At 44.0% G+C, this 23797-nt stretch overlaps 1 protein-coding gene across 3 annotated transcripts in view; it reads left to right on the top strand.

The window, feature by feature from the left end:
- ARHGAP31 (Rho GTPase activating protein 31) overlaps positions 1-17903 on the top strand; it is a 120925-nt gene extending 103022 nt beyond the window's left edge. The window contains exons 10-13 of one of the 3 annotated variants that reach the window (XM_081571970.1): positions 1201-1776; positions 8124-8404; positions 10814-12959; positions 14378-17903. In XM_081571970.1, the coding sequence (XP_081428096.1) occupies positions 1201-1776; positions 8124-8404; positions 10814-12959; positions 14378-14472 (3098 nt within the window). In that variant the 3' untranslated portion in view covers positions 14473-17903. Of the gene's footprint in view, positions 1-1200; positions 1777-8123; positions 8405-10813 lie in introns of all 3 variants that reach the window. The other 2 variants (XM_081571969.1, XM_081571971.1) reach the window with 2 other exon arrangements.
- The last annotated feature ends 5894 nt before the right edge of the window (positions 17904-23797 follow it).

The raw sequence follows: 23797 nt of genomic DNA, 5'->3' as shown, positions 1-23797 counted from the left end.
TCTAACCCCTGACTGGGTCCATCTGCCAGAGAAAACTTAATAAGTTTTAAAGTTTTAAAATGAAACAAGACTCTTATTATTTTGGCCTTTTTGCCTTCACCTTCATTTTGAGCAAACATCATTTTGTCATCTCCCATCATCTTTTTATTTTTTCATGATCTACATTTAATGCGCGGTGGATGACTGTTCCATTTAGCCATTTCAGCAGTATCTTTCTTTTGGAAACTGCTCTACCTGTATCTAGCTATCAGATACATGTGTTGTTGTTCAGTTGCGCAGTCTTGTCTGACTCTTTTCGACCCCATGGACTGCAGCATGCCAGGCTTCCCTGTCCTTCACTATCCTTCCCTGTCCTTCCCTGTCCCAGAGTTTGCTCAAATTCATGTCCATTGAGTTGGTGATGCCATCCAACTATGTCATCCTCTGTCATCCCCTTCTCCTCCTGCCCTCCACTTTTCCCAGCATCAGGGTCTTTTTCCAGTGAGTCGACTCTTCACATCAGGTGTCCAAAGTATTGGAGCTTCAGCTTCAGCATCAGTCCTTCTGGTGAATATTCAGGGTTGATTTCCTTTAGAATTGACTGGTTTGATCTCCTTGCAGTCCAAGGGACTCTTAAGAGAGTCTTCTCCAGCACACAATTTGAAAGCATCTATTCTTCGACTTTCAGTCTTCTTTATGGTCCAACTCTTACATCCATATATGACTACTGGAAAAACCATAGGTTTGACTATGATACATGTGACATAATAGCAGAAGATTCTATCAAGATATCAACAAAATTCTGTGCACATGTTTCTTCTTGTCAACCAAATGTTATGTACCTGTCTTTATTAGGATAGCTATACCATTATTGATGAGCTTCCCTGCTGGCTCAGTGGTAAAGAATCTGCCTGCCAGTGCAGGAGACACAGGTTCCATCCCTGGGTCAGGAAGATTCCCAGTGGAAGGAAATGGCAACCCACTGCAGTATTCTTGCCTAGGAAATCCCTTTGACAGAGGAGCCTGATGGGCTACAGTCCATGGGTCACAAAAGAGTGGGACACGACTTAGTGACTAAACAACAACAACATACCCTTATTAGCATGCTGTGTCTTTCCAATCTTTCCAGTATTCAAGTATTGTGTGCCAGCCCTTCCTGGAAGTCTCTGCAGTGAAGCCTGTACCCAGGCTGCTGACCAGGTTTGTTTGCTCTTTCGCTAGGGAAGGAAACCAAAGGAAATTTCAGTCGAACTGTCACCACTGGTGGATTTTTCATCCCGGCAGCGAAAATGCACTCTACTAGCACTGGCAGCTCCTGTGACCTCAGCAAGCAGGAGGGTGAATGGGGCCAGGAGGGGATGCCGGCAGGGGCGGAGGGGGGCTTTGATGTGAGCGGAGACGGAAGCCAGCTCCAGGGCGCCCAGGCCCGGGCCCCACCTGAGCAGCTGAAGGTGTTCCGACCCATCGAAGATCCCGAGAGTGAGCAAACAGCCCCGAAGATGCTGGGCATGTTCTACACCTCAAATGACAGCCCCAGCAGATCTGTCTTTACCAGCAGCCTCTTCCAAATGGAGCCTTCTCCCCGTCACCAGCGCAAGGCCCTGAACATTTCCAAGCCCTTCGCCGTGTCTGTGCCACTCCGCGTGTCAGCTGTCATCAGCACCAACAGCACCCCATGCAGAACCCCCCCAAAAGAGCTACAGTCTCTTTCCAGCCTGGAAGAGTTTTCTTTCCAGGGCTCAGAGAGTGGAGATTGGCCCGAAGAGGAGAAGCCACTGAGCACTGAGACTTCTACAGGTAAAACGGGAGGAGAGGGTCTCTTTCCATTGCAAGAGAGGAAAAACCAGACTTAAACATTCTCTTGTTGCAAGACAATGTAGTGAAGTGGTTAGGACCATGGGCTCTGGAGCCAGACTGCCTGGTTACAAGTCCAAGTTCAGCCATCTTGCTGTACAGTCTTCAATAAGTTTATATAACCACTCCATGCCTCAGCTTCTTGATCTGTAAAATGGGAATAATGTTAATGAATATTAAATTGTGAATGTTAGTTAATACATGTAAAGCTCTCAGAACAGGGTTTAGTACATAACAAGTACTATGTAAATGTGACTTGTTATTATTTTATTCATTCACATAGTGAGAAGGAAGGGGAGGGAAGCTCACGGAATGGAATGCAGAGCTGGAATTGGGGATTCAGCTCTTCCAGACACAATCTCTCCATCCACCCATCCAAAATTTCTTCCTCACGTCTGCCGGGAACATGGCTAGCAACCTTAGCAATGAGAAGGAGCATCTGCCTCTCAATTTCCTTGTATCAGACACAGCGAGGACTCTGATTGGGTCTGCTTGGGTCACACGCCCAACCTTGGGCCAGTCACTGTGGCTGGACGAATAGGATTCTAAGATTGGCCAAGCTTGAGTCTCTGGGCCCTCTCTGGAGTGAGAACCAACAACCAACTGTGAGCAACACAAAAGGGAAGTAATGAGAACCTCAGAGGAAAGGATGACTGAGAGACAAACCAACAGATTCTCATTGTGCTTTAAGAATATTTCTATTTCAATTAATATTAGCTAACTTTTTCTGATTACTTATCATGACGTCAGGCACTGTCCTAAGTGTTCTACATGTGTTATCTCATTTCTCCTCACAACAACTCCTTGAGGTTATTATACAGTTACTGTTATCCCCGTTTGCTTAGAGAGGAATTTGTTAACTTGCCTGAGGGCTCCTAGCAAGGATATATAAAAGTCAGGATTTTAATCCAGACTTTTAAAAAATCCAAGCATTCTGCCATGCTCCCACTCATGTTTGCTACAGGCTGTAGGGTTACAAAGATTCTTAAAATGCAATCCCTTCCCCCAGCAAGCTCACAGGCTAGGAAGGGAAACTGAAGCCCTGCACCCTCCTGCTGCACAGGGTCAACTGGTAGAAGTAGCCTGACACCCTCCTTGGGCATTTTTTTTTTTTTTCTTTTTTGAGATTTTATTTTTTAAATTGAAGTATAGTTGATTTATAGTGTTAATTTTTGCTGTACAGCAAAGTGATTCAGTTATACATACATATACATTTTTAATATTCTTTCCCATTAAAGTTTGTCATAGGATGTTGAATATAGTTATCTGTGCTATAGAGTGGGACCTTGTTGTTTGTCCATTCCATATATAAAAGTTTATATCTGCTAACCCCATCCTCCCAAAACCCCTCCCACTTGGCAGGCATAAGTCTGTTCTCTATGCCCACGAGTCTGTTTCTGTTTTGTAGACAGATTCATTTGTGTCATATTTTAAAGATTTTTTTTTTTTTGAAGTGGACCATTTTTAAAGTCTTTATTGAATTGTTACAATATTGTTTCTGTTTAATGTTTTGGTTTTTTGGCCACAAGGCATGTGGGATCTTAGTTCCCCAACCAGGAATTGAACCCACACCTCCTACCATGGAAGGTGAAATATTAACCACTGGACTGCCAGGGAGGTTCCCATTTGTATCATATTTTAGATTCCATATTCAAGTAATATCCACATACAAGTGACATCAGATGGTATTTGTCTTTCTCTTTCTGACTTAATTCACTTAGGATGATAATCTCTAGTTGCATCCATGTTGCTGCAAATGGCATTATTTCATTCTTTTCTATGGCTGAGTAGTATTCCATTGTACATATGTATCACATCTCCTTTATCCTTTCATCTGTTGATGGGCATTTAGGTTTTCCATATCTTGGCTATTATGAATAGTGCTGCTATGAATGTAAGGGTGTATGTATCTTTTCTAATTGTAGTTTTGTCTGGATATATGCTCCATTGGCCTTTTTGAATGAGGGAGTGCATAAGTTCCCAAAGTATTATGAAAGAGGGCTCAGAAAAGAGATCAATAGCATGAAGCAGTCCTCTCAGGAGGATTCCAGAAATCCTTCTCAGAAGTGGTGACATTTGGGCCTTCATTAATGTGTAGGACTTTTTAATGCAGAAGATATGGAAAAGGGTGTCCTGCACTGAGAGGCACTGGACCATTATGAGAAATGTATAGATATTGGACTCCAGCTGGAAAGGTCAAGATTTGAGCTTCATCACTTTGGGGCAGCATGAGAGCTGGTTGGTATCTCTGAGCCTGTTTCTCTTCTGCAGAGCGGAGATGACTCCTGTCTCAAGGGCTGGGATGAGTTCTGCACTGGAGATTGTTCATGAAATGCCTGCTTAGAGTGTGGCCCTCAGGGGACGCTCAGTAAACATTCTCCTCCCTTCTCTTCAGGATGGGGTGTAAGAGGAGTAAAAACTCAGGGGTGTTAAGTGATACTCTGTCTGGAAAATGCTCTATGGGCTGGTTTGGGTGGAACAGGGTGAGGGCTAGAAGAGGAAGTGAAACCTTTGAGGAAAAAAGTGTTTCTAAAGGCTTTTATGTGACTGGTTGTCCTTCTTAAAAGAGAGGGTCCCCAGACCCCAAGGGGTCTTTGGCAGACAATATGTTACCTTTTCTTTCCCCTCTCTCCTTCCATCTGTCTATAAATTAGAATACTCAGTCTGTATCAAATTGGTCTTGGAAAGACACTGAGGGAGGCTCCAGCCTGCTTCCCTGACTGTGACTAGTGACAGCCAGGGCAGAATGAGGGACCTTATAAGAGGAAGCCATGTGAATCTAGGACCAGCGGCCAGAGGGAGATGCCAAAAGTTTCAGGGACATGGCGGGGCGGGTGGGGGGCTCACCTTTGTCTCTGGTGGGGTTAGGTTAACATCGGTTCTAATTACCTTCTTTCATAATTATTCCAAATGAAGAACTTCACCTTCCTTAATATATTATTTTTTATTTCTTCTGGCAATAGCAATAGATAAAAGAAAAAGAATTAAGACAGTTTTCCAAGTAACCTGATTCAAAGTTTTAATCACTCTGCTCAAACCCATTGTTCTACTTTTGGCCAGACTCTACTTCCATCCCATCTGCCAAAACTCTCATGGCCATGCTGACCTTCAAGGGAGGCTGAGAAGAGTGGCTGACTGGATGGAAGGTCAGATACTTAGCTAAACTTGAGTGGCTGAGATGGTTCTATTTCAAAATGAGGAAGAGAAAGGATACTAGGGGACATTAGAAGTCTCTATCTCCATGGTCACCCACTTCATATATAAAGCATCCCATGCTGGCAATCTGACAATGCCCCTCCTCCTCTTTTGAGCTACAGAGACTCCTTTATAGCTTACAAGTATCCAGTCACAACAAGTACTGGACTCCTAGTCCTTTACATGATAGTTTCGTGACATAGGTACTGCCTCTGTGCTGATAAGCTTAACCCAGGGATGGGCGTCACATACTAGTGGAAAGAAAATGGTAAGCTGATGGCTTAGCCACACACAGGTAATAACAGTGACTGCTGTAGGAAATGGAGAAGGAGAGCGTGGTCTGGGGAGGCCCCGAACGATATGTTATTAGATTAATATCTTGAAATGGGGAAGGTTTGAGTCTCAGGAAGGACCAGAGCAGGGCAATATAAGGCTGGTCAGGGGTACTGGGTCTGCTCAGTGCCTACCCCAGGGAGTGGGAGGAGAGTAGACATGTGGCTGGGCCAGAGTGAGGAGGGCTTTGAGCAGGACAGAGAGTGATCTGAACAAGCTCACATGTAATGCAGGCCTTTCTTCCACTCCTCGCTTTAAGAGTCTGTGGTCAACAAGTGGAAGAGCCCAAGCTTTGCAAAAAGAGACACTGGCCAACATCCAACTAAGAGATCTTAGTAAAAGGGGAAGAAAATATTTTTTTTTAAATCACTGATGCATTACCCTTTTACCCAGAGGTTTCACTTCCAAGAATTTGTCCTAAATAAGTAGCTGCACAAGCACAAAATATGTATGCATATCATGGCATTATTTATAATAGCAAAAGACAGGACACAACTCAAATGTCATCTTTAGGAGATGGATTGAATAACTAGGATGCATTCCCATTGTTGAATTCCATGGGGTTCATAGCTTTGTGAGCCTTGCACCACTTCCTCAAACTCTTATCCATCTGCGAGGGACAGTTTCTTTGCACACATATGGTATTCTCTCTCAAGTGTCTGCCTTGTGTTTCTGGTTTTCTGCCTCGGGGCTTTTTCTGAAGGGAGACACTTACCCAGCCCTTGCTCAGGAAAGTCCAGAAGTGTGGAGTTTAAGTGAGGCAGCTCTCAACCAGTAGGCGATGGGAGTCAGTGGTCTAATGAGCCTGCTGCCCCCTTGGTGGAATAACTATGGGGCACATTTCCTTATGGCTCTTCAGAGGGTCACCAAGGACTGCATTCTAGTTGCTCTGGTTGTGATAACCACTTTATTGACATTTCCTCCATCTCTGTCGCACCTCCTCACTCCTGTTTCCAGGGACTCACCTTTCAAATAAGCTGCCTGCTGCCAGGACCTTGACTAAGGCTCTATTCTAAGGGGAACTCAAACTCAGCCACATCTTAAAGAAAGTGAAAGTTGCTCAGTCATGCCCGTCTCTTCACGACCCCATGGACTATACAGTCCATGGAATTCTCTAGCCCAGAATACTGGACTGGGTAGTCTTTCCCTTCTCCAGGGGATCTTCCCAACCCAGGGATCGAACCCAGGTGTCCTGCATTGCAGGTGGATTCTTTACCAGCTGAGCCACAAGGGAAGCCCACATCCTAAAGAACAGTCAATTTTGTTACATACTAACATGGCATAGACTTCAAGATAGGTTCTTAAATGAAAAAATGCAAAGCAAGAACAGTATAGATCACATGTGTAATATAGATCATATTACACATTTGTGTAATAAAGGTGGGGAATAAAAGATAGATGGTACAAGTATCTGCTTATCTCTGCAGAAATGAACTATGGCAGAATAACCCAGAAACTAATAAAAATGGTTATCCATAGAAGACAGTGAGGGTGTGGAACAGACTGGAAGCAACACAGGGATGAAAGCTAAACTTTTCTGAGGACATTGTTTCATATAATTTTAACTTTTCAACTCTGTAGTTGTTTTATATATTCAAAAACTAAATTAAATTTCAAAAAACAAGCCTGCTAAGTGATGGGCAGGAGAAAACAGCACTATTGTCAGGTCTGAAGTGTTATTAGGATGCTGTTACTGGGTCTGACTGAGCTTCAAGGCCATCATTGTGGTCAGAAGTCTTGAGTTAAGTCACCAGCATAACCAGTGGCAATGAAAAGAATTTGTTCTTAATCAATAAACTTTACTGAGCTTGTACTCTATGTCAGACTCTATACCAGGTGCTTTGCCTCCTTAATCTTTATCTTCACAACAGCCCTGTAGTATATTATTATATAGTATTATGCCATGTATGAAGATTACAAGATTCATTGAGAAACTAACATTTGAACTCAGGCTTCTTTAACTGCAATGCAAATAATATCACGGAGGATCTGCTATATAACTAGCACTATGCAAGGTATGGAGACTTTATCCTACACTGTGGAAACAGCCTTTTATGGTAAAATAGGACCATCTTCATGAAAGGCAGTAGGGGCCAAACATGAGGTCTGCTTCCTCTACTGTCTTTCTCTACTGTTTAAGATCAGAGCTTAATCACTTTAGATGTAAATATATATCCAAGTGAATGTGCAGGTAATCCCTGAGAAGAGTCACATAGGAAGCTGCAGTCATAATCATAATACATCTTTGTAGCTTGGTGTAAATAACAGATTTCTGTGACCTTAGACAGCAAGCAAAAGATTGGATTAGTACCAGGTTTCTCAGCCTCAACACTATTGACATTTTGGACTGGGTAACTCCTTGTGGGGGGCTGTGTTATGCTTTGTAGGATATTTAGAAGTGTTCCTGGCTTCCACCCACTAGATGTCAGTAGCCACTTCCCCCACCTGGTTGCAGACAACCAGAAGTGCCTCCAGACATTGCCAAATGTCCCCTGTAGAGGGGAAGACTAAATGGTTCCCAGCTGAAAACAACTGGGCTAGATGATCTTCAAGGTCCCTCCCACTTACAGCAGTCTGAGACTCTGGAATCTGAGGAAAGATCATTGATAGGAGGAAAGGGTAAAGAATATGAGGAAGTAGTGAGCTGGGAGAATCCCTTCCATCCTTGTGAAGCAGAGCTAGTCCAGGACTATGACTGTGCTGGGAACAGCCTCTCTTGATATGGAGTCTCCTTCAGTTGATAACTCTTATCCTCATTGCAGCATCTGTACCTAAGAAGGCAGCTCTCGAAAATACCAAGCCAGGACCAGACACGGTGAGAACACTGGAATGCAGCAAAGGCCTTCCCCTGGAGCCAGGCACCCAAGTGGAGGAGAAGAAAATCTCAGAAAGCCCCCTAGGTTCTCAGCATTCAAGTGAATTAGAGAAGAAGCTGGATGCAGAGAAGGTGGTGGAGGAGAGTGGCGAGACCAGCCAGGTGGCGGCCAGTGCTCTGCAGGAGAACCCCGGGGCCAGAGCCGAAGCAGTGTTTCTCCATGAGATGGTAAGGTAGACTCACTGCCTGGTCCAGTCAGTAGGGTCTTCTTTTTCTCAAGGGCTCTTGGTACACTTTGAAGCTTTTTGTTGCTGTTTGTTTATTTGTTTGAAGAACCAGTTTCTGCCAAAGAGACTTTAGGGCACAACATTCTAATCAGGTCTGGGATTTTTTTTTTTTTTTTTTTGCAGTGAACTTTTCAGGGGTCCTGTGGTGATGATAAGTAACCATTCAGCTCAAATTCCCTAGGACAAACTCAGCTCTAAATATTTCTGACCTGAAGTCACCATAAATCAGTAATTTGTCCTGGGAATGTAATGACATTCAATCCAGAAAGCAGGACAAAACCTGCTTGTCATGTCCTGGTCCCAAACATGATGACCACTCATGGGGTCCAGCTCTCTTCTTCCAGACATTCTGGATAGACAGTTATCTATGCTTGTTTATAGAAGTCTTCTATAAGCTGTTTAGGATCTATTCCTTCCTCCTATGGCTCTGGAGAACTTTAAACATGATGCCAGAGCATACTGAACCTTTTCCACCTTTCAGAGGTGGGATTTTCCAAGGTTCTGGGGGAAGGGATATCATTGCTTGAGCTAAGTTTGAGGAGGTTTTCCAGGGACACCGAGAAAGGAGTCTTGCATTTGGGAAATAGCTCTGGTGACCTGAGTGTGACCTGGAGGAGTATGCCAGAGGAGAAAAGAACTTTGCCTTTTAAGTAGCTTTCAGAAACTTGGTCTCTGAGAGGGGTATAAAAGGCTTATGGGCTAGAAGTTAGGGCAGTGCAGGGCCACCACAGTGGCCTCCGGAGGGCTGATTAAGGGTTCCTGTAAGGTATGTTTGTATTTGTAGAAGGAGAAAGATGCAAAGATTATTTGGGGGATTGAATTCTGGGAGGGATAAAGTAGGAATGACATTGCTTTGAGAAGCAGATGAAATTTATGCTAGGAGAACCAGGCTGGATTCATGAGAACAAGTAAAAGCAGCAATTCATTCATTCATTTAAAAACATGTATTAAATACCTATATTATGTGAGACACTGCTGAGCACTGGGATCACTACAGTGTACAAGATGATCACCATCTCTGTCTTCTTGGAGCTGACAGATTAACAGATAGAAAGATCATGAACCAAGTCTTTTCTAGGATGCTATGGAAGTATGGCTTCTGTGGGAGCATGTCACAGGAGGGTCCAACCTAGTCAGTGGGAGGAGGGGGCTCATGGGGGTCAGGGAAGGCATCTCTGAAGAACAGATATTTCTATTCAGAACTTAAGCTAGGAGAAAGGGTAGGGAGCAGAATAGGGAGGGAGAGACTCCCGGGCAGAAAGAGTAAGATGTGCCATGAATCTGAAATGGGAAAGAGCACAGAACATTCAAGGAACAAGAACAAGGCTGGAGAATGGGAACATGGACTAGAGAAAGTGAGGCTCAGAGCAAAGCGTGGGTCACGTGATGCAGGGTTGCTTGGAAGGGATTTGGAGCTTAACCTAAGGGCAATGGAAACTCTTCTGATTTGCTCAGAATTTTATAGTTTAAAAAAGAACAACTATTTTATTATTATTTATTTTTTGTTGCGGCACCTGGGCTTTCCCTAATAGTGGTGAGTGGGGGCTACTCTTCATTACGGCTTCTCATTGCAGTGGCATCTCTTTTTGTGGCACACGGGCTCTAGGCATAGGGGCCTTGGTAGTTGCAGTGCTTAGGCTCAGTAGCTGTGGCACACAGGTGTTAGTTGCCCATGGCATTTGGAATCTTACCATACCAGGAATTGAACCCATGTCCCCTGCATTGGCAGGGGGATTCTTAACCAAAGTACCACCAGGGATGTCCCATTTTGCTATTTTTCATTCTTTTTTCTTTTAATATGTATCATATCTTTTTTCCATGTGAAATATGTATTTCTTCAGTAATAAGAAGGGATAGCTGTATTTATTTGGAAAGCAGGTGTCAGGGCAAGAGTTAACATTTCATTCCATTGGAAGAACCTCATTCTTATGAACCATTGGATCAATCTGAAGTTATATGAGATCAGGGATTGGGTTGGTTTTGGCAACAATAAACAGGGATTAAGTGCTTATGTTCTGGTGTAAACTAACCTGGATTTCAACCTTGATCTGCTGCTGTGTGACTCTGGCAAAATGTTTAATCTGTTTGAAAATAGGTTGCCTCATCTCCAAAATGGGAGTAATTACAGTAGCATTTATCTTTTAGGGTTCTTGGGACAATTAAGAAAATACGTTTTTATGTGTGTTGTGGTACACTGTAAGCATGAATAAACATCCTCAGTTACCATTAATGCTGTATCCTTTGTGTGCTGGGGTAGTGCAGCGGGGTACTGCTCCGGACCCTTCTTTCCCTGGGAAACTGCACCCAGAGTCTTTGGTTCTAGTGTAATCAGTTTCTTGATGTTTTTCAGGATGAAGATGATCTGGTCAACGCCCTGATCTGGCCTGAGATTCAACAGGAGCTGAAAATTATTGAATCTGAGGAGGAACTCTCCTCCTTGGCACCACCTGCTCTAAAGATCAGCCCAACTCAGCCTATTCTTGAATCTAGTCCGGGGCCTTTTGCTTCCCTGGAGCCCCCTGGGAGCTCCACCCCAGCTCCAGTCTCCACCCCTCTGGAGGAGTGGACTAAGAATCCAACCAATCAGAGCTCACTGAGCACTTCCACAGCAGCCAATAGAGAAAAGCTAGAGACAGGCAGCATCCTCCCTAGATCTGAGCCAGAGCCCGAAATGGGCCAGCACCCAGACCCCGCCAGCCTGACTCCTCTGGAAATAGTTCCATTGGAGAAGTCTTCTCCACAAGCAAGGATGGAAGTGGGAGTCCCAGGGAATCTGTCTCCTCTGCTCCCACCTGCTGCTCCCCCTCCAACACCTTTAGAGGAGGAACCTCAAGTCCAGCTATTGAAGAGTGGCCCTGAGAGAGAAGACTCATCTGGGAATTTGAGAACCAATCCATATGCAGACCAGCTGAAGTCCAAAGGCAGCCCTGGGATCCCCAGTCTTTGTCAGGGAGACAAGGCCTCTTCAGAAGAAAGTGAAAAGCAAAATTCAAAGAGTGCTGCTCCTGAGAGCAAAGGCTCTAGTTTTCCTAGCCCAACCAGGGAGGCCGAGATTTCCCCACAAGGAGAGGAGGATGCAGCCCACTCAGTACAGGAGCCTTCAGACTGTGATGATGATGACACTGTGACAGACATTGCCCAGCATGGCCTGGAGATGGTGGAGCCCTGGGAGGAGCCCCAGTGGGTGACAAGTCCCCTGCACTCACCCACCCTTAAAGATGTACAAGAGACTCAGATGCAGGGCCCCCAGGCCCACCGACTAGAAAAGAGGCTTTCTCACAGGCCCAGCCTTCGCCAGAGCCATTCTCTAGATGGCAAAACTATGGTTAAGAGCCAGTGGACTCTCGAGGGTTCCTCCTCCAGCAGCTGTGCTGATCTTGAAGCAAAGAGGAATTCCAATCCCCTGCAGCCCTTGGCACCCAGGAGTGAGATTACTGGGTGGGATGAGAAAGCCATGAGGTCCTTTCAAGAGTTCTCTGGCCTGAAAAGGACAGAGGTTCCTCCTAAGCAGAAGGCACCAGGTGGTTTGCAGCCCACATCAGCAGAATCCAGCCCTGTCGGTCTAGCAGAAGGAAAGGAACTGGGGACACACTTGGGGCCACACAACCCTCAAGTTGAGCATGGTGGTGATCCTGAGCCAGAAAGCAGCAAGGAGAACTCACCTGGTGTGCAGGACCACACCTCACCTGGAGAGCATCCCCCTAAGTTTCAGCTCAAGAGCAGTGAGGGTGGGGCCCCGAAGGGGAAAAATAGGCCTTCGTCTCTCAACTTGGACTCCACCGTTCCCATCACTGACCTCTTCCGGTTTGAGAATGCAGCCTCATTTGGGTCACCTGAAGTGCAGCTCTCTGAGCCAGGAGACCCAAAGGTCACGTGGATGACCTCATCTCACGGTAAAGTAGACCCCTGGAGGGTTTACTCCCAGGACTCTCAGGACCTGGACATGGTTGCTCATGCCCTGACGGGCCGCCGTAACTCAGCTCCTGTGAGTGTGTCAGCTGTGAGAACCTCCTTCATGGTCAAAATGTGCCAGGCCAGGGCAGTCCCAGTCATCCCACCCAAGATTCAGTACACTCAGATCCCACAGCCCCTGCCCTCTCAGAGCTCAGAGGAGAGTGGGGCTCAGCCCCTGGAGAGGAACCAAGAGGAACCTGGCTCCACTGGTGGGACCTCTCAGAAACTTACCAAAGATGATTCTCTCTCCTCCTTGGAAAGCCCAAAGGAAGAAAAGCCAAAGCAAGATACAGGAGCCATTGAGTCCTTACCAGTGGATACCATTGCATCTCACATGTGCGAGGGACCCACCCTTTCTCCAGAACCAGGTTTGGCCAACCTGCTGACCACTCAGGATGCAGTAGTGCAGTGTAGAAAGCGCACATCAGAGACAGAGCCATCTGGGGACAACCTTCTTTCTTCAAAAATAGAGCGCTCATCAGGGGGTTCTAAGCCTTTCCATAGGTCTAGACCAGGAAGACCTCAGAGCCTAATCTTATTCAGTCCTCCTTTCCCCATTATGGACCACCCACCCCCCTCATCTTCAGGGACAGATTCCAAGGTCCTGCTGTCCCCCATCAGAAGTCCCACCCAGACAATTTCCCCTGGCCTGCTTTGCGGGGAGTTGGCAGAAAACACGTGGGTCACACCAGAAGGGGTTACACTTAGGAATAAAATGACCATCCCTAAGAATGGCCAGAGACTAGAGACCTCAACAAGCTGTTTTTACCAGCCCCAGCGGAGATCAGTGATTCTGGATGGAAGAAGTGGAAGGCAAATAGAATGATATCAGTTTTCCTGCTGGTACCTGAGAAAATGTCATGATTCATCTGGAAGTTATTACAAAGGCTCCTTGCCTATATTCCAGGCAGAGGTTATCCAAGTGTGGGCTTATTTTGGCCTCTTCTTCTCTTTCTTTAGCCTTTTGACCATTTATTAATTAGGCCATTTGCCAGAAGAGACGTCAGGGAAAGGACAAGCAATGACATTTAAATAAGCCTACTTGAGCAGGCAGGGAAAGTTCAGGTAAGGGAAAAGGTTGAAATGTTGGCCTCTGGTGATATGTGGGGCTTAAACACGTTGCATCACTCCCCCATTGCCATTATCTAGTGTTGTTAAGAGGTGGATGTGAGAATATCTTTTGAAAGAGAAGCCCTTTGCGTATGTTGACAAATGTTGCTATTGAGGTTTGAAGGCCTCCTATTTACTTCATGCTTTTTAATGCTCTTTAAAGCATGTGTTCTTCTAGACCAGTTTTCTGATAAGCTTTGTAAAAGCGTACTATCCAGAGTAGAAGCAGGTTTGGAAATGGAAACTAACGTACACTTAGATATCCAAGTGGATGAATTTACCCACGCTTTCCCTGAATCCCTGCAGACCTGTCCCAGATGGCTCCATCCACCAGCATAGAAAATCAGAATGTATTCTCAAGAGCAAACTCTGAGACTGACACAATTCAAGAAGACTTTCTGGGTCTGGCTTTTATTAATTTGGGACTCCACTGTCCTGCCTCTGATTTATAAATTCAGTAGTTGGGGAGGATGGGAGCTGAGCTGAGGGTTACCTCAGTGAAGTGTGCTGAATCTTCATTTAGGTGTGTGATAGTGAAGTGATCTGCTCTCCTTCCATTGTCAGAGTTCATGAACAGGATGTCATCATAGAGAAAAGCCTCACACATAGGCAAAACTACACTCTAAACTTGCAGTGCTTAAATCAGTGGGACATTCATAAAAAACACTTCCAGCTCAGCTTCACTCTCCTTCCTCAGCTGGGACCAGAGTATAGGAGAAGATAAGGGGGGAATCCTAGGAGGAGAGAGAAGGACCCATGCAGGGCGGCCATCATTCCCGCTTGATCAGAGCTGCGCTTCTTGATGCCTGCCTTCCTCATTGTCCCTCCATTGCTGAACAGCAGCTTTGAGGCACTCCTCCCCTTTCCATAGTCCTCCTCATCCACCACCCACCCCAGGTGCTCAGACTTGCTCTTCTCCTGTCTGTATCCAAGCAGAAGCAATAAACCAATCTGATCTTATTTCAGTTATTTAGAACGTCAAGTGGTTCTTTCCAACTGGAGAGAGAAAGGAGGATTAACATAACCTGCTGACAGATTTTTGGTGCTTTTTCCAAAAAGGGCTTCTTCACAGGAGCCCTGCTCAAGGCAAAACCCATCAAGGTATCAACACTTTCAGACCTTCGAAGACAACTATCTTGTTTGAGAAACAAAGATAGGACCTATTTTTTACCCCTGTGCACCTCTTCTCAGGTTCAAGCTTCTGTCCAGAAGCTCAGTCACTGCACATACTTCTCTTTAAGAGCTAACAGTACCTCTGGGCCAACCTCACAACTGAGGCTGGTACTGGGCTGGATTAGGGCCTGAACTGAAGTTACCTCCTCTAGTGAGAAATTGGTAGCTGATGCCCTGCAACAGTTACATATTGCTCTTTCCCTTCTTCCCTGATAAGCCTTACTGAGTTTCGAAACCTTGTCCTATACCTTTTAAATCAGTATCTATGGCAGAGATAACTGGCAGGCCAGCTGATGAGCTCTGCTCTCAGAGGGCACTGAATGAGCAAGGGGAACAGTTAATAGGCCTTTGGTCTGTGTTTTTTGCATTCTCATTGGGTGAGCAAGATATCAGACCAACAGCCAGTGAGATGTAAACCCATAAGAAAAGTCCTTCAAGTATAGCATTTTTCCCCTTAGGCAAGCAAGGTGAAGGAGTATAGTGATGTCAGATGAAAAAGGCCACATTCAGATTTGTAAAGGACATTTCTGCCTTATCAAATGTGGCCGGTAGGCTGTATGTCAATTTCAGTACACTGTGGTATCTACGATTTGATAAAGATCATGTTCCAGTTAGGAGGTGAGAGAAGGAGGGAACTGCACTTTGCTTCACTATCAGAACTCTGAGCCGAGTAACTAGTTTATGATGATTTTAAATTTTTGTAACACTTAGAGGATATATTTTAATTTGGGGATAGACTGAGAAGTCACCATTAACAAGTGAGTTCAACTTGAGGCACCCATGTAGATTTTATTAAATGACTGCCATGTTGCTTAGATTCTGACATCTTTCATTTGTAGCATCTTCAGGGGTTTTTATATGTGGATGTCATCATGAAATAACAACTGAAGATATTCCCTACTCTGAGCTTTCCTGGCCAATCAATCCAGAAGGCCTTAGAAGCTGACTTACCTTCTTGGTCAATGTCCTGCTGCTAAAGTGTAGACCTCTCCATCTTCATAAGCTTCCTGGGGCAAGCCTGGCACTAATGAAATTCCATTGCATGACAGGGAAAACTCATTACATTTCTCTCTTGAAATTGTTCCCAAATCTGAGATTACCTATTTGGATATCCACTTGGGACTGAAAAATGAACCCCTCTGAGAATGGCTGGATGGAAATTAGACTGCCTGCTTCTATCCAGGGGAAGGAAAAGAAGAGATGCTACTGTTTGTAAGAGGATCTACACGGTGTCCTAGAAAGGGCTACAGAAACAGATTGTCAAAGGGCTGTTGATCCTCAATATGGGGGTGGCTCAAATTCAACTATCGGTTCTCAACATGGGGGTGGCTGATTTAAAACTTGAATTTAAAGTGAAAAACATGCATAATTCTAATGTTTCTTTCAGTGTTAATTGCTGCTAAGAGGATGATAACCTATATTTTGGCAAAAATGGCCCTCGCAAGCCAACGTTTTCCCCCCACTTTTTTGCCAGAATGTACCAGGTAGAGGAAATTTGGCTTTTATTCTCTGCTTCAAATGGAATATGAAGAGGCCTGACCAAAAACCCCATTAAGACACTGTTAGCCTAATCTCAGCCTTAAAATTCAAAATATTGGCCAAGGCAAAATTCCATATTCTGGGGAGATTAAAAATGTAAACATCATCCTCAACAGACAGTATTTGGCAAACTCTTAGTAATATTTGGGCACTTTAGAACTCTGAAATCCTTGAAGAATCTAATGAAAAGGGGGAGAAGGATGGTAGCAAATGAAACGGCCTATAAGCAACCAGTAGGAAGATTTAGATCCATTAAGTTACCAAATGAAAGCAGAAGGGGGAAACAAGTAGCAACTTAGCATCTTGTAATATGATTGCTAATAGTGTGCAAATTACCCGCTGACTTTAATCAAATTAAACACAATTACAAAGCCAGTAAAAGGTACTAGGAAGACATTCAGGTGTTGAGAATTTTGCTTTGATCAATTAACACAATTAGAGTGGTGACTAAGAATAAGTAATTCTGAGGTTTTGAGTGGTCTTAATTAGCTTGGCTGTGAAATCCTCTTGGATCTTTGCAAATGAATCAGGTAACATCAGGGTTCCATACTCCTTGAGAGGGGGTTTTAGACACTTCCATTCATCACAAAATGGGTTAACTCCTCTTGGTGATGAAGTCATAGGTCCAAGATACAGTGTTACTTTCATATCTAATGTTTATTTGCTTCAAGTTGGGTGGAGCAATCATTTGTCTACACAGGCCTTGTTCTGCCTGAAAAGCTGTTGGGAAACTTGGGATTCATTCGTCTGGGATTGTAATGGGAGAGGTTCAGGGAAGGTCCATTTCCCCCCCAGGGACTGATTAGAGTCACGTTCTACCATGGCCTGTCCTATCTGATGACAACGTGAATCTTGGGGTTAAGTGTTGCCAGGAGTGTGATCATAGGCATCTCCAGCAGGAAGATCAGTTCAAAATGTGGAATGACAAGGAATGTGTCCTCCTTTGTCAACACCTTCCTAATAAAGGTAGAAGAGGGAGCCAGTACCTTTCCAAGCATGGAGAGAAATGGGAGATGGTGGAAGCACGATGGCTTAAGATTAGGGTCAGTCCAGATGGTGTCAAGTTGGGGCCACCACTGATTTGACTGACACACAGTAAATCATCTAGTAGCACTGAAGTTTATGAGCAATACAGGGATCACTTCTAGGATGGAGGGTGTAGTTAAATATAAGAAACCCATGAAATACAGAGTCATATGTTTTACTGGATGAATCACAATGCTTTGCATTAACTTAATGCCATAGTACTTCCTGGCTTATAATTCTGTAAGGTAAAGCACTTTCTCAAAGGAGTCTATCGGAAAGCCACATGATTTCAGCTGTTTGTTGAGTTTGATAAATGTTTCCAAAGATATAATCAAAATGTTTTTCTATTGATTAAAGCATAAATATTAAACCTATCCATAGAGACATTTAAGTGTAATTAAAAGATTGTTATGCTTTAAAGTGTACTCTAATAAATGATATAAAATATAATGCTCATGATGGCACTATGAACTAGAGGACATGGGTCATCTAAATCGATAATAGGAAAAGTGGATTATATGCCCTCTGGCTCATTGTTCTAGTTTGTTTTGTTTGATTTTTTTATTACTTCAAGGTTTGGTCTCCTCAAGGCAAAAGTCCTGATGATTTGCTTCAGTAAAATTTTCTTGCTTTTGTTATCTTGCATTTTAATAATTGTCAAATATTTACAACTTCACTCTCTTACTGTTGCAGTCATACCTGTCACCCAAGATACTCAGTATAAATCAATGGATGTTATAATGAAAAATGAGAAGAAAAAAAAAGTTATTCTCAGAACTCCACAGCTTAAGGAGTTATGTGGATCTACCTACAGAAACGTGAACTCACATTCAAGTTTTTCTGTTACTTGAGTTAGGGAGGACTATTTGTTTCAGGGATTTTTGTTAATGGTGCTCTGAAGGAAAAAAAGCAAAAGTTTGCTATCCTGGCATATATTACCTCAGAAGGGGGTTGCAGGGAGGGGAGAAAGGCACTCAGTGAGTTTAAATGACAAGGCTTAAAAAAAAATGATACCGCCTAGGCTCACAACTTGGCGATATTTGCAGTGAAAAGTAGTTACCAAGAGGATTAAAATTCAAGCATTTTGGCAATATCCTATTTAGAACTTTACACCAGTCAGGCCTGCTCTTCCTTCATTACTGTTATAAATGCCTTTTTTTTTCTTATGCACTCCCAGATCCCCACACTCCTCTGTTTCTCTCTCCTGAGTGAGCCCACCACCCTTCCCCATCTCCAGTCTGGCAACAACAGTTCCCCTCACTCCTAATCTTTCCTCCAGTTCTTCAGGGTCCTCCCCTCCTTTCAGTCTTTTCACTGAATGTTGCCTCCACTTCTTCGACTTCAGTAAAACCTTGACATTCACCTGAGGACAATTCTTTCTCTGCCCATTTCTCCCACATTAAACAGACTAGGAAAAGCCCAGAAATTTTATCCAGTTTCCCCTTCCTGCTTCTGCACCATTTCTTCCCATCTCATACAAAAGTCTCACTGCTAGAATTTATGGCATTCAGTTATTTTAACTTTTCCATTCTTTATGGCCATGATGTAATCCATGTCCCAGATTTCCAGTCTTTGGTACCAGGCTCCATTTCCTTTCTACCTCATGTCCCATCATCATCCTGCATGACTTCAATGCTCCTGAGGAAAATTTGCCACAACTGCTTACAGCTTTTGCCTCAACTGTTGCTTCCACAGTTACACATCAGGCTGTTTCATAACACAGAAGTCTGTGATCTTAAACTCCCATATTCCTTTCTAAGAACTTCTATCTTTGCTTCGTTCCTTCTACTTGCTCAAGATCACGAATGCCTGCCCCAGCCCGCCTCTTATCTGATGGCCACTACTCCCACCAGACTTCATCCTTCATCCCTAGCCTTTCCAGACCCCAAGTACATCATTACATCATCTCTGCTGCTGCTGCTAAGTCGCTTCAGTCGTATCCGACTCTGTGCGACCCCATAGACGGCAGCCCACCAGGCTCCACCGTCCCTGGGATTCTCCAGGCAAGAACACTGGAGTGGGTTGCCGTTTCCTTCTCCAGTGCATGAAAGGGAAAAGTGAAGTCGCTCAGTAGTCCGACTCTTAGCGATCCCGTGAACTGTAGTCTACCAAGCTCCTCCGTCCATGGGATTTTCCAGGCAAGAGTACTGGAGTGGGGTGCCATTGCCTTCTCCTACATCATCTCAGTTATTCTCATAACTTCCTTGGCCACTCATCCTTCAGCTCACCTACATAGCAAACCTCCAAACCAGGAGCAGGACTCTTACCACCCAACTTCTCTACTCTTTTACTGTGTCTATTGAGTTCAACTAGAGAAAATCATAAAACCATGAGGAAAGCCATTGTAAATTTATGGTTTATCACCTCAGCAGTGGCCTCATTCTCAAAACTCACAGTCTTCCAGATGGACCACTCCTTCCAAAGCCTAATGGCTTCTTACTTCACAAGTTTATACAGGCTTCCCTGATAGGTAAGTTGATAAAAGAATCCACCTGCAATGCAGGAGACCCCGGTTCTATTCCTGGGTTGGGAAGATCCGCTGGAGAAAGGATAGGCCACCCACTCCAGTATTCTTGGGTTTCCCTTGTGGCTCAGCTGATAAAGAATCCGCCTGCAATGTGGGAGACCTGGGTTTGACCCCTGGGTTGGGAAGATCCCCTGGAGAAGGGAAAGGCTACCCACTCCGGTATTCTGGCCTGGAGAATTCCATGGACCCTATAGTGGGGTCACAGGGTCAGATGGCTGAGCGACTTACACAAGTTTATGCTTAAGATATGTTTCCTCCACGTCACACAATGCTTGCCTCCTTATTCATGTGTGTACCTAAACTTCTAAGAGGAAGTGCTGTTCCTCTTCCCAAGGGCTCCCAAGAACCAACCCTTCTTTCCAACTTCAAACCAACTCCAGTCTCGTCTCCTCCACCCTCGTGCTCCATTAAACTTCTCTTGCTCAAGTTACCAGTGGTATCACACCAAAGCCAAGTCAATTCTTGACTTACCTCATATTCGATACTGTAATCATGACTCTCTGGAACCTCTTGATTCATCTTATCTCTTGGACTCCCATTCCCTTTGATTCACTTGAAAGCTTCCTCTTCCCTTGAATGTTGTTATTCATCAGAATTCTTTTCACTCCACATACTTTCCCTACATTACTGTATTCATGTCCAAAGCTTTTTCTATCACCCAGTAGTGGTGACACCCCACCCTCACTTTTCCCGTTCTCTCTTACATGGACTTTCAAAATGGTTGGCTAACTGACCTCCCTGCTTAAGTCTCACATCCCCTCATTCTCCAAGCCTAGCCTATGTACAGCTGCCAAAGTTATCTAGGATAGTGGTTCTCATCAAAATCCCCTGGAGGGTGTGTTCAAACAGACTGTTGTATTCATCCAGAGTTTCTGCCTCAGCTCAGGCGTAGGGCTTGATAATTTCCATTTCTAACAAGTTCCCAGGTAGGTGATCTTTATGCTGCTGGTCCAGAAATTACACTTCCAGAACCCTTGACCTGAGAACTCTTTGGGTCATCCTAAGTCCTCAGCTTAAAATCTCTCATTAGATGTCCTTCTGTCCACTTACAATTATTTTAGCTGCTTATGAAAAGTGTTTATTACTGGGCTTCACCCTCAAGATCCTTAGTAGATCTGATGCAGCCCAAGAATCACTCCTCTGACAATCTGTGACCTTACAAGATAATAAAAATCTGAACCACTTAATGTGGAATTCAAGTTCCTCTGCAATCTATTCCTTGCCTAGCTCTTTACCATTACTGAACTCCTTAAAATCTATGTTTTTGTATATACTGTTCACATTGCATGAGCCCTCCCTTCCTCCCTTATCTCTGTAGTAAACTAGAGCTCCTTCAAAAGGCATCACGTGTGTGACTGATGCAGTAGCATCCTGACACTACAGCTCCCCAGCAAAGTTGATCACTTTTCTGCACTCTTGCATGTACTTCCTTGACTAAGCACCTTTGTGCTATAATTGACTGACTTCTCTGCCTTCCAGTTAATGCACTCTTTAACATCAGCATCTCTGGTACTCAGCTAGCACATAGTAATTGCTCAATAAAGAGAGGGACTGTGTAGAGGTAATTGATAGGGAAGGGAAAGCAGCGTAGGAAACACGGAATCACAGTAAACATACTGAGGAGTTTCCATCATGCTAATGCATGTTACCCACCCTCCTTCACTCAGACACATTTACTCACCTTAAGCCATCCAGACAACTGGTCAAACATCTTCCCTTTTGCAGTATCCCAAGTTCACCTAACTGACCTATACCATTTTTTTCACACACCATTTCCCAATATTTAACAACTTTAAAAAAAGCTATTTAATGGGCATGCATTTCCCCCATCACTAAAGATGGTGTCCTTTCTTTCACATGATCCCTAAGAAACAGGATATGCAAGTAACTAGTAATCCTCTCCTCTATCTGAATGTGACATCTACAAATGTCAGCTGAAATAGGTAGACAAAACTGAAGGGTTTTATCTCTGATGCTGTCGTATATGGAAGGAGAAGGGGGGTACAGTGCCATTCCATTAGTCAAAATTTGTATTTATTATATTTGTTCATTTGTTTGGCCAGACTGGCATCTGGTTCTCCTGTGCTACTTCTTTAGAACATAGCCAAGACAAGTCAAACCAGAAGGAGGAATCATGTCAGCTTCCAAGACCAGTCTATTAATCTCTAATCAGTTATCTGGGCTACTTTACAGTGACAGAACCAATTTGGGGTCATTGTGACGAAATATCTTTGTGCCTCGGCCACCCATTTTGCTCTTAGCTGTCAAGTAATCTCATCAAAATGTTAGTCAAAAGAAGCATATCTTGGGACTCCCCCAGTGGTCCAATGGTTAAGACTCCATCTTCCAATGCAGGGGGCATGAGTTCAATCCCTGGTTGGGAATTAAGATCCCACATGTCATGCGGTGTGGCCAGAAATAGTAAAATTTTAAAAATTAAAAAAAGTATATCATCAAGAGTCTAAGGAAAGAACACTGAAATGGCAGCTTTGCCACCTTTCCCCACTCCAAGCACCACCATATGTAGGCTGAACCACTTTACAAAAAACAACCAACACACTGGTTGTTATTTTTCCAGTGTACCAAAATTGCTTGGGCTTCCCAGGTGGCACTAGTGGTAAAGAATCCACTTGCCAACACAGGAGACTTGAGATGTCAGTTCAACCCCTGGGTCAGGAAGATCCCCTGGAGGAGAGCATAGCAACCCACCCCAGTATTCTTGCCTGGAGAATCCCATGGACAGAGGAGTCTGGTGGGCTACACTCCATGGGGTCACAAAGAGTTGGACACGACTGAAGTGACTTAGCACATAGCACACAAAATTGCTCCTACCTGAGGGATTGTCTCCTTGAGGATGCCTTCCACTGGAGCCATTCCTAGCACTACTTCCTTATTCTGACTTATTTTCTCTTTACCACACTTACCACTACCAGCAAGAGACATTATGTATGTTTATTTATAGCATATTTCGCACCTCCCATTCTGCATACTGTAAGCTCTATGAGGTAGGGCCTTTACTTTTCTTATTTGCTGCTATATCCCCAGTGCCTAAAATAGTGCCTGGTGGTCAACACGTATTTGTCGAATGACTAAATACACTCAGGATGAATTCCAAATAATGTAACTTAAAAAAAAAAAGTATATACATCAAAATTTAAGGAAACAATGGTCACACAAGCAGTCACTTTGGGTAGCTATATACACACCTATTCCTCACAGTGCTGTCTTTGCTGAAAACCTGTTGGGAACTCTTAAGAACTGCTTTCAGAGCCAGTATAGGAATTATGTATTTGTTTGTTTTTACTTCATAAGCCATATTGTGTTTCACCAAAAGCTTCACAGTGTAAAAAAGTCAAAATGAACATAGAAAACACATGAAAATGAATTTCAGGCTCTCAAGACAAGGCTCAAAAATTTAGTTGACTAGTAACATCAACTAAGTATATCCCCTTTCAAGAAAATGGACTGAAAGGGGTTAATACTCACAGACATAAAGGTTCTGGAGTATGAAATTAAGAACACACATAGACCAAACTACTTGAGGACAAAGAGGTAACTTCTTATATTTCCCTTCCACTCATAACTCCAAATATGCCATGGTAGGGGGGTTGCTGCTAGACTGCATCCATTCCTCCAGTTACTTGGGTGTCTTCAACCTGCCAGACCCCAGGCCAGGGGATCTGTGCTCATCTTCTCCCACTGATCCAGTCACACCCAGCTTCTTCATAAGTTTGGGCACTCTATCCTGTACTTAAAAGTATTATTTCAAAACAGCTACCAACAAAAGGAAAATCTTTTCAAGCAAAAGAAGTGGAAGAACAGGGAAAATAAGCGTAATATCCTGTTTTAGGATAAGAGCTTTCACAAAAGTATATTTAAATGTCATAGGGCAGACAGAACACTGAGTTCCTACCTCAGAAATGCTTCTTCCCAGTAGGCAACAAAGAGAACCCCACCAGGACTTAAACCCACTCTTGCCCCATGCACTCCAATACTATCTGCCAG

The sequence above is a fragment of the Giraffa tippelskirchi genome, chromosome 2 (genome assembly GCF_054371585.1).
Source record: "Giraffa tippelskirchi isolate mGirTip1 chromosome 2, T2T-mGirTip1v1.2.pri, whole genome shotgun sequence".
NCBI classification, from domain to species: domain Eukaryota; kingdom Metazoa; phylum Chordata; class Mammalia; order Artiodactyla; family Giraffidae; genus Giraffa; species Giraffa tippelskirchi.
This window is presented reverse-complemented; position numbering and strand designations above follow the sequence as displayed.